Genomic DNA, 11,573 nt, shown 5'->3' on the forward strand with positions numbered 1-11,573 from the left:
ATTTTGGAAGGGGATTAATATAGAATATAAAAATTCTAGAAGTATAAAAACTAAATGACAGGTGCCTACAGATTCCTCAAAATTGAGAAACAAATTCTTCTACTGATCCTTTACTTAAATATAGCTTGGTAAAATAAGATGTATCGAGGACTTCAGTTTTAGGTAAACTCAATGAAAATAGATTATGCCATTTTGAATTTAAAAAGAAAAAAATTTTTTTTTTATAAATATGGGAGTTTTTTTTCTCAATTTCAGATAAAGGAACAGTCTCTCAGAAAACGGTTTTTCATATCTTCTTGAACTTATCTTTAAAATGATATTATCACGAACATAGGTAGCTTTAAAATGATATTAACATGAGCATAGATAACCGGATTACTTTTGACATAATTTTGAATGCCATGAAAATTCTTCATTTTCTACGCAAATCTATTACTGACGAAAAGTACGGGAAAAATTAAGTCGAAATCAATTATGACGTCATAATGGAGCTAGCACTAAACTCTAAAATCAGTCATCGGATGGGCTTTTTACATTAATCAAAATATACGGTTGAAATTGATGGTCATTATAGAATGTTAAAACATACTATAGGTTGATTTCAAGTACGTGTACTGCTTTATTATATTTATCAAACTTAATTAAATTTGAAAAAAAATAGAATTATCCAAACTTCACAAATCACACAGAAAACTCAAAATTAACAATTTAAAAAACTCCAAACTTCAGAAAACTCAAAATTTACAATTTAAAAACTCACTAAATTAGACTTAGAAAACTTCAAATTTGCAATTACATATCTGATGAAAAACGTCATCTTCGCTAGCCGAAGCTTTTCGGTCCTCTCCGCTCCCATTATGAAAAAATATTAAACATCTTGTTCCACGAGAAATAATACAGAACCTGCATTTGTACGTAGTCTTGTTCCACGATCCCTTGCAACAACTAACGAAGTGCAAGGGATATAAATAGGACATTGTACGGTGAAAAAAAGAATTCTCTTTTTTACTTCATGCAGATTTCTATTTTACTTCTACCCTTTTCATGCTTTGAAGCATATACATTTTTTTCTACTTACTCGGTCTGATTAGTTAGGACTTGTGTTTTATTATTTTTTTTTTCTATAGATATATAAATTATATATAGTTTCAATACTGAATATATACGTAGTGTTCAAAACGTATAAGTCCAATTAAAATTGCAATGTTCTGTCGAGATCAAGCACCATTCCAAGGAAAGGTCTAAACTTTTAGGCATATTGATCTGTACACGCACCTGTTTGCATATCCCAGCTATGAATGTATTAAAGTCGCTTTGAACATTCTTAATGAATAAATTACGCATAAGAAATTCCAAAGAACAAACAAAAATATTATTAAAATGAAAAGTATTTAACAGGATAAAATCATATATTAAAATGATTCGTCTCTTTTCATTAACTAAAACCTTTTAATTTAACCCATCCTATAAAGCGGGTACTTATTCCATCAAGGTAAAAGGGTGTTAAAACAAAGTTTTTCCTTAATCCTTTCCTAATCAAAGGCATGGACACTGGCTCGTGTTTGACATTGTTCTGCACAAAAAGGCCTAGACTACAAATAGCGCTTTAAATCCGTAACTCCATAATCCCAGGGAATTAAGCAATTCTGCATGTAATTGTTAATCCTTCAAGAGGATCATATTAATCCAAAAAATTAATAAAAAGGTCTGCATGGTCCACCCTGATTCATTTATATGTACCTGTAGTCTTGAACACAATCTAAGAAATGCTGTAGCAAAAGTGGATCTATATTCAAGTGAATCTAAATCAAAATGAGTCGTCCTGGAACTACACCGATTCCGACATTACCGCTGTCGTCTGCAAAGCTGAAGACACCCAGGCAAGGCGGTGATGTGGAGGCCAAAGTCATCCAAAGGAGCTTTTCCTGTAGGCCCAGATCCAACGAAGAAGACAATCTCAGTAAACAGGACAATAGACACTGGTCCAAAATCCGAGACATGACTAAGGACCGCTTCTTTACTAAGCAGACGACAGTCAATGTTTCAAAGAATGTTAAGGATGCAGAAAACAGCAAAAAAGGCAAAGGACAATCGTTCTCCGGTGAAAACAGACGTAATCAAACGTCATCCCGGAGTCCGTCCAATGTCAAAGACTCTACGCACTGGTCGAAAGTTCGAAAAATGACCCAAGCTGGATTTTTCAGCACTGCAAAGATTATCTCTCATCCACCTCCAGACAAAATGGATTCTGCTAGGTGTGGTGTATCTCAACTGAAAAATGACAACGGTCTACTGGACAACAAACTCCTAGATAGTCCCCCTGTCTCTTCAAGACAGCATAAAAATTACAGCGATAAATTGAATCGTACAAAATATGCAAACGGCAAGGATAAAGGTTGGAAACAACAGTGCACGTCTGAAATGATTGTAGACAAGTCATTGAAAGGTATTCTCAAACAGAAATATGTTCAAAAGAAATCGCAAACGACGAACGTTAAATATATAGACATTAGTTCAGGGAAACAGATTGTCTTCGGGGATCTTGTGAGATATCGCCGGAACTCGTCTGCTTCCGATTCCTCTCGCTCTACGTTCAATAACGAGGAGGGGCGTCCGATGACGTCATATGTCATCGGACAAGAGTCGAAATTCATCAATACTGTGAATATCATTCAAAACTTTGATGTGCCAAAGAAAGAACTTCAGACTTTGAATATGAAGAAAATGACACCATTTAAGTATGTGTATGTACTCAGCAAATGTCTTCCACAAATTATTTGTAAAAACTATAGACCCGCGTCTGTTCCAGTGGACAATGATCCCCTTTATAACCAAAGACTGCTGGAGAATCGCCCCTCCTCGAGTCGCCCCTCTACCCCGGCATCTTCTTCTGAGGGAATGTCAACAATCCCAGAATCTTTACCAGAGATTAACCTATCTTAATGTTAACAATGCAATATTGAACATATAAAAGTATACTTGTTGAATTTAATGCATAATGCCTAGTAAGTGTTTTTTTTTTTATCACAAACTTCATACCATACCAAAAAGGTATTGGAGTTTTTCAGCAATCTGAGTAGACTGAAAAAAAAGTGGGGAGGAAAAAACCTTTTTATCGCACAGCCTGGTAGGATGAGGAAAGTTTAAATGGGGGTACTTTTCCTTATTGAAGATGGGGGGGTCCTCTTAGTAACTCAAGGCAACTCGGAGGGTATTTTAACAAAAGAGAATAAACCTCAAAATGGTTTTTCCGTTTTGTTAGTCAGCCTTACATTTTTCTTGCAATTTTTTGATATGTACAAAGTCAATATTTTATAGAAGTGTACATCTGTATAAATTTCCAGGCATAAGATGCTTTCCTTACAGATTTAAAATGGCATAAATATCTTGGAACATTTTCTCTGAAATAACCTTTGAATAAAAAAAAATCCAATGGAAATAAATGTATTTTGGGTATGCATACAGTGAACAAAGACAGAGTAAGATTAATGTCTTTAATCTTGTAATGGAAAGAAAAAGAGGAATGAAAAAATTCAAACAAATTAGAAAAAACCACTTGCTTCTGAATTTATATACATGTAGAAAGTCATGTTCAACATGACGTCTTTATATGTCAATAATCCCTTGATTTACAAGTTCTTCTCCAAAAGATGGCACAAAAATTTTACAAAGTTAGAAAAAGTATCTTTTCTCATTTTGGATTCTGCATTTTCAGGTTTTGGCAAGTTGGTAAAGTTTGAGGAGTATTCTGTAATATACTCTGAAAATACTTCCTCCTACAAATGAAAAAAAAAATCTAAATGAATACAAAACATCATTCTGTTTGCAGTAGATGAGGATCATATAAAACTTTTCAATATTGGATTATGGTAGATATTTGCAAAAAACCCTTTAGCTTACACCAACAAACAAAATTGAACTCCTATTTTAAAACCTTGTGGGAGAAAAAAAATATGGTTATTTTCCTTAAAAATCAAAATATGAGAGCTAGGGTTGTCTCCCATGTATCAAATTTACAAATTCAAGTTACCTTTGAAAAAACAGTTGTGGTAGTGAGTATATGAGATTGGTCTGTCAGTGTAAAATGGTTCTGAAGACTTTCATGATTAGAAATCTCCACTCCACAATCCATACAGGAGATGCTGAATGGACAAGACTTACATCTTGTCGTGAAGTCGTCAATGAAGATCTGGGAAACTGGGCATGGTTTAACTGAACCACAAGTCACTGCATCATCACCTACAAAAATAAATGCATTGCATTGTGGTAAATCAGAACCAAACATACAGAATTTTGGTATCTAAAACACTAATATCTCGAATACAGTGGATTTATCAGAGTTATGTGGATATCCCAAATACTAATTCTTTAAGTATTTTATTACCCTTGATATCTCAGATCTTTGGATATCTTGAATTTTTTTTCAAGGTGCCTTCGAGTTCCAGATGACAAGGTTTAACTGTATTTGAAAAATACTACACAACTGAATCTAATAAACTTTTTGAAATACAGATTTTTTAAAAAAAATTGTCCCATACCCTTAAATGGGAATTTAATGTCTGAAGTTCCTCTTTGGATGCTGGCTGCACACTTTTCCTTGGAGGCGAAGATACTGAGAGTTCTGGGACAGAGATACCCGGTCACTGTCAGGAGTTTGGGGGAGGAGCAGGGTCCCTCCACATCATGGTGATTATCCCACCCCTCCCGGCTCTGAAATGTTATCATTTTAATTACAGATCATCACAAAGTATACGAAATCATGATTTTCAGCAATTGCTGCGGCCAGGTATTTAATTGCAATAAATTAAAAAAAATCTATTTTTAACTTAATCTCTAACTCAAGTAGAATGAGAAAAAAATATTAAAATGTTTTAAATACATGTATTTATAAACCTTCACATGGGATATAGGTAAAAGATTTTAAATTTAAATCTAAAGTGCTGAACTTCCAACCTCATTTTTAAACTTTGCATTATTAAAATTTAGTAACTCATAATCCTTTTCGTACATTTTGTTGCCTTGACCCCTTTTTATGAAATTTTTTATGCAATGGATATACATCAATTTGCATAACAACACAAGTGTAACATTAAGTCAATAAATCCTACAGTACATTGTACATGTGCTCATTTTTCACCATTGATGTTGCAAGGGAATTCAATGTCAAACTAAAACGGATTATAGGATTTATATGAATTAATCTTATTCCTCTATGGTTTAAATCCTAACATTGGACTTGTGAATGGGAAATAAACAACCTGTCAAATCTCTCGTCTAATCCATCTGAATAATGGCTAATTACAGAGAGAACTGCAATAGGGATTAGCTATATTTAGGTGCATAGATCGACAACAAGATTATTTATTCCAAAGGAATACAAAGTCTGTCTGTCTTGTAAATTGTACTTAACATGTGACTTGTTGTTAAGACTCCTCATTTAAGCATTTTCAGTTGCTGCCAAATTACCTTGGATAGTGCCAACTTCATACTTTTTTTTAGGTATAAAAAGCTGTAGCAAGTTTAACCTGGGGTGGGTATGTCATCAACCTCACAGAATTATTATTGGGTTCTTTTTTGTATTTGATATTTAATCTTGTATCCAGAAATTAAAATGTACGACACGTGACGATCTTGACACACTTGCTGTAAACTTTATTGCACTTTGTAATGAATCTATACTCCTCATATTTTACTTTTTTCACCCATTATTCAATTTTTACTTGCTATCAACCATTGTTACTCTCAGGCAATTAAATCAAAAAAGAATTTTATTCTTGATTACAAAGAAAAGGTTATAAAATAGAAATTTCCAGGATTTCTTACTGGAACATCATGAGACTTTTATAAAAATGAAAAGTTAAAGCATTAAATGACTCATCAATTTTAATAAAAACATATATTCATCAATCAAGGGAATAGATTATTAACCTTACTGTGAACTTTTACACTATATATTGAAATATTACACTTACCTCGAAGGAAGCACCACAGTTAGTACAAGTGTATTCCTTTATTCCTGTCAATGTTCCATCTAGATTCTCTGAGCAAGGATTAATGGGAGAATGATCAAAGTCTCTCATATGTTGCTCCAGTTTATTTTGGGAAGTGAACTTTACTTCACAATATAGAACAGGACAGATTATATGTTCATCCCGTCCAATCATCTTCACTTCCTCCAGGCTGTCATCCAATGAAATTACTGCTGAAGAGGAGCTTGATGCTGGTGTTTGCTGCCTGTGATTTTCCACCAAGTTTTGTGATTGAGTACCAGTTCTTTTTTTCTGTATGGTACTTTGCCTCCTGGGATTGGAAGGTGAACTTCTATAAGGAGAAAACCGGGCATCAATTCTTTCCTTTTCCCTCTTGTCTTTAATTTTCCATTTCTTTTCTATGTCTCCTAGATTAAAAGAGAATGGGAAGGTACCTGGTATTATAGACTGTACATTGCCAATGCTACCTCTAAATGTTGCATTGCTTAATTCATTTATGGTAAATTGTAACAATTGAATTTTTGAAACATAGATTTTTTTCCCTTAATATTCAGGTTTTTTTCTAATTAGGATATAAATGACACAATCTGTAATCATGGTAACAAATGCATATATGCAAATTTAAGGAAATGATTTAAAGATTGTTAAATTTTTGATAGAGTTTAGGTAATTTTACTTATTTACAAATTCATTCTTTTTGTAAGCAATTCATGTAATAAAAATGTTTACACTTCACTTCACATTACTTAAGGAGTGTACAGTGATGCAAATCACCAAATTTATGCTATACCTTATTTGTCCATTACTTATGTTAAAAAAATGTTATTAATTCTGTTACATATGTAATATTCTTAATTTATGATAAAAGTACGTACGTTAGAATGAAAATTTCATGAGCAATCTATCTTTCTCCTGAAATTACTTGTTAAAATCTAACAAGGAAAACTGACTTTTCAAACCTGAAATTTTCTTGCCTACCATGTTTTTTAGACCAAGTTCCCACCACAAAACTGGCATGCCCCATCTCCTGGGAATCCACAACATTCTGTTTCAAATACCGACTGTGGGCCAGCTCCACTTCTCTCTGGCATTTCTTTTTCTCTATCTATAATAATAAAATTATAATTTATATATTTTGTTACTTACACTGTAACATAGGCACTTAAAAGTATTACATCAGGGGATGACATATCCCATTGCCCGACGCCTGGGGCTAGTGAATTTTAGGGGTGGGCAAGTGAAATTTTATCAACCACTTGCCCGTGGGCAAGTGACTTATCAAAAATAGAATTATATTTGTAGGCCATAAATTTAAAGCTGGGCATAGGGGCTTGTATGATTTACTCTGCATTTGTCTTCCTCTTTTTTTTGAAAAATATCTGTATACATGTATACAGAATTAATTTATGGTAGGGCAAGCCAAAATTCAGGTAGGGCAAGTCAATTTTGACCATGTACTTGCCCTTGGACAAGTGCCCTAAAAATCTATTTGACAGCCCCTGTACATCTGCCAGTCCTTTTTTCAATGCATTGAATGAAGAAAAAAATGTCAAATATATTAATGAAATCAGAGTATATCATATACTTCCAAGAATAAACATGAAGCCTACAGGCCTTGATAGCTATTTGAGTAAAAAAGAAATCTAAGCTTATGTCTATCTTGGTCTCACTTTCGATAGTAACTTTGACTTTATATGACTTGAATATAACAATTAAGATAAGGATTCCTGTTTCATTATCCCTCTACATGCTTGAAGCTTGTCTCCTGTTTGCATTGACGTAATCTATCATAGTTTTATGCCAGGTAACAAAAAGAAAATTTGTGTGTATCTAACTATCTGGTAACCAACCTAATTTTAACCACTTACTGCATGTACATGTTTTTACTATTTAGCCACAATTTGAATAATAAAATCAATAGAGAGTTAAAATGTAAAAGCTCTAACATGAAAGCAGATAATGACAATAGATTCAAATGCAGGCCCCACAATTTCTATTGTTAGGTGCTTTACTGACAGAGCATCCATGTGCACAGTCTTTGCTTAAGTCACAATCAGAGTTCTTACTGCCCCTGGAACAACTTTCATCTAGCTGCAAGTCCTTAGGTGGTCTAGGCAGGAAAGGAGAAAAAATTAATAGTGCTTTGACCAGGAATCCATCTCAAAACCATACAAATCCCCTGTATCACTAGTCAGGTGTTGTATCTACTGAACAAATTGGTCACCAGCGATTGAACCCCACTGACTACTACTTTCCTCCCTTGTTTTGAGGTTTCCTTCCCCTAAACAGCTGCTAAATTAAGACATCAACACCAGCAGGTCTTTCACCTGTCACTTCCAATTAGGCATGGTACATGCATGTCAAAAAATATTGGCAAATATTTACACAGGAGTAGAGAAATGTGATTGACAACACTTGGTATCAAACTCAAGACCCCCCCCCCCCCCTTGAATCCTTTAGTGAGGTGGTTTACTGACTAAGCCATTCAGCATGTTCAGACCAACTAGCCCCTTCACGGTAACTGCGGTACTATATTAATATAATGTTTGGCAAGGTTTTTGTTGGGAGATAATTAAATTATGTATATTTAACAATTACTTTTACGTCATATTACACCAAACTATATCATTTTGCGCGGCAAAAGAGCAGTACTGCAGTTACCATAAAACAGTCTACATCCAAGGCCCAAAACATAATCATTATTTAACAGACAGACATGTTACCGAATGCACTGAGCCGATTTGAAAATCTGCATCCAGTTGAACCTTTATTTTAGGTAAACTAATAATAAATTTTGCTATTCTCACTTTCTTTTGTCTCTCTAAATATTGCTGTTCAAATCTGGCAGTGACAGAATCCAGGTAAGTTCTTGTTGGTGTTTCTGATGATTCACACTGAAAATTAATCATTTCGCAGTCAGAAAAATAACGAAAATGCCTATTTATTATCAAATAAATATTTGTCAACAAAAAAATGTCCGTTAAAGCAGAGATATAAATGGATAAATACATTTTGTACGTGTTTAACTTTTTGTAAAATTGACAAAAATTGGTTTCATACCATCTCGACATTTGGCAACCTTTTAACATATCAGCCTCACTGTAAAAAGAGTTTCAATATTAATTTGAAAAAAGAAAAGGTATAAAATGTTTATAAAAATGATGTTACAAAGGCAATTTTTCATAGAGCATAATGTTCAATAGTTTGAAAAGATACAAATCAATGCAATTTACATTAAAACTTTAGCTAGACATTCACTCCGGAATGGTCATCACGTATCGAACTAAACTTTTACAATATCACCTTGTGTCTAGATCGTCTGAGTGTTTTCTAATGTATGATTTAAATGATGAAAAAGAAGCTCGTAATCAACATTGAACAAATTTATTGAAACATGTGTCAATAAAGGCGACACATGAAAAGGTGCTTTATTAGGTGTTTAGATTTTGTCAGTAAGGTGCAAAACAAATATCCGAAATTTAACGCTTTTAAGAGGTCTTCCGAGCTTGTCCGGTCTACCAGAAGTTACAGCGTCAGAATGAAGCATCATATAAATATTGTGAAATCAGAAAATGACAAAAGAAATTACAGGTAAAAAAAATAAAAATTGAAAAAAGTAAGTCAATTACTGAAAAGTGTACAATATTTGATATGAAATTGCTTTAATAATGGCCACATGACTTCAAGTTATGTGCATTTTGTCTTTCTTAACAAGCAAATTATGCATGTTGACAGTTCTCTTTTGACAGCTTAATTGGTCAAGACCCTGCCTAATCTCTGTTGAGATTCTGCTGAGCTAGATATTTGGACTGATGCCCGCCTCAGTCCAAATATGTAGCCCAACAGACTCTCAACAGAGATTAAACCCTACCTATAAAATGTTGTTTTACTTATAACCACGGTTTTCTGGTCAGTAACGGTATATCTGTGTTCAGTCTTCACGAAAACTTTTCTGAGACACTAGCCAGTAGGGCTAGTGGATTTTACAGTATTACTAGCCCAAAGAAAATTTTAATAGCCAACGAAAAAAAAGAAAATAAAAGAAATGAAATTGCAGAATTTACCATTTAAATTCCTAAATTTTCTTTTGTATTTCTTCTGCTTAATAATTTTGTTTTTCGCCTCATTTGAATCATAAATAAATCAGTTATCATTAATAAAGATTAAATTAATTTGAACAAACAAGTATTTTTAGCTTTTTGATAATGTACATGTACTGTACATTAGCCCCTTTTCTGGTCATTAGACTTCTCTCCCAAAGAAGTGACTTTTTTCATATCAAATTTTGAGATACATTGTTAATATAAATTATAAACTCATGTAATCCTTTACTCTTCAATTAAATGAGTAATCAGAATTAATTAAATGGGATTTCTGCATGTTATTTACCATAAACGATCGATCAGAGGAAATTCGGATTAGAGAAAAAAAGACGATCGTTTTTATGGAAAAATAGACTATCAAGTAGTGCTACGTGAATTAGATGAGGGAGTTTTCTGAAGAATAGGACTACAGTGCCTTGATTTTATTTATTGGTTAAGATTTAAAAGCAAAAACTCTCAAAGTACCTGCTTACTTTTCACTAGCCAGTCGGGCTACTTCTGAAACAATTTTTACTAGCCCAGACCAATTTTTACTAGCCTCGGGCGTCGGGCTAGTGAGTTTTCGTGAAGACTGTGTGTTGATATTTGTTGACCATGCTCACAGTGTTCATTTGTATTCTGAGGAATTACAAGGATCATCATAATGTTTATCTACCAAAACTGCTTCATCAAACACATATATCTCCGAAGTTGTGATGACAATCTAATATGAATATAGCCATTACCTTAAATCTTAATTGGGTTAAATTACTCTGAAGTATGAATTTTTATAACTTCTTAGTCAGAGAGTGTTTTTTTTTTCAGATGGATTAACCTTGACAATGGTTTACAAGCCATCTTGATATCAGACTTACTGGAGGGAGAGGAGGAGGCAGATGAGGCACCTTGGGATGATGAGGATGAGGAACAAGATGGAAATGAGGAGGAGGAGGAGGAAGGTCATCATGAGGAAGAAATGGAGGAGGAAGATGAATGTGGAAAAGAGGAAGGGGGAGAAAAGAAGGTTAGTACAGTGTATCTCAGATTATATTCAACATTAGCAAAAAATGTTGAAACACAAGATAGAGCTCAAACTGTAAAACTATTCCTTATCAAAGATAGCTTACTGTTGAAAACTAAAAAAAAATCACCATCTATTGGTTTCTCTGCAATTTAGTAATTTAGAATGATTAGTAATATTTTTGAAAATCAATAACATGTTGCTCTTGAGATTAGTTTATTTTGTGTCTTACAGTCAGCAGCAGCACTGTGTATTTCCAATGGAAGCTTCTCGGATCCACCCAATATCCCCGGATTAGCTCATTTCTTGGAACATAGTAAGTAAAGTGTGTGTCTCTGTATATAGATGAGTAGACTTGCAAGTGCAGTTTCATGACCAGCATGAATTGAAATGTACTTGAAAATATTGAATTTCTAACATTCATGATTATTTCACATATTTTAGAGTCACTTAGGTGACCTATTGATATTGATTTTGACC

The 11,573-nt window shown here is 33.6% G+C and overlaps 2 protein-coding genes across 3 annotated transcripts; one reads left to right on the forward strand and one right to left on the reverse strand.

Moving 5' to 3' along the window:
- Nucleotides 1–3,480: 3,480 nt before the first annotated feature.
- LOC134262600 (E3 SUMO-protein ligase ZNF451-like) lies at nucleotides 3,481–9,248 on the reverse strand. 2 transcript variants are annotated; one of them, XM_062744985.1, is made up of 8 exons: nucleotides 9,224–9,248; nucleotides 9,051–9,089; nucleotides 8,798–8,884; nucleotides 6,969–7,095; nucleotides 5,973–6,397; nucleotides 4,539–4,710; nucleotides 4,031–4,239; nucleotides 3,481–3,776 (listed from the first exon to the last, which is right to left on the reverse strand). In XM_062744985.1, the coding sequence occupies exons 2-8, from the start codon at nucleotides 9,051–9,053 to the stop codon at nucleotides 3,630–3,632; spliced, it is 1,170 nt and encodes a 389-aa protein (XP_062600969.1). In that variant the 5' UTR covers nucleotides 9,054–9,089; nucleotides 9,224–9,248; the 3' UTR covers nucleotides 3,481–3,629. The 2 variants fall into 2 exon arrangements, with proteins under 2 accessions (XP_062600969.1, XP_062600970.1); XM_062744986.1 differs by having other exon boundaries at nucleotides 4,539–4,701; nucleotides 5,967–6,397.
- A 26-nt stretch (nucleotides 9,249–9,274) lies between these two features.
- LOC134262598 (uncharacterized) lies at nucleotides 9,275–11,409 on the forward strand (the record flags this gene model as incomplete). The annotated part of the gene is made up of 3 exons (XM_062744983.1): nucleotides 9,275–9,581; nucleotides 10,898–11,096; nucleotides 11,328–11,409. Coding segments are annotated over exons 1-3 (457 nt in total), but the record flags the coding sequence as incomplete, so codon positions are not given.
- Nucleotides 11,410–11,573: the final 164 nt, after the last annotated feature.

This window comes from Saccostrea cucullata, unplaced genomic scaffold, assembly GCF_032062105.1.
Source record: "Saccostrea cucullata isolate Sc308-1 unplaced genomic scaffold, CSIRO_AGI_Scuc_v1 ctg11993, whole genome shotgun sequence".
Taxonomy (NCBI): Eukaryota; Metazoa; Mollusca; class Bivalvia; order Ostreida; family Ostreidae; genus Saccostrea; species Saccostrea cuccullata.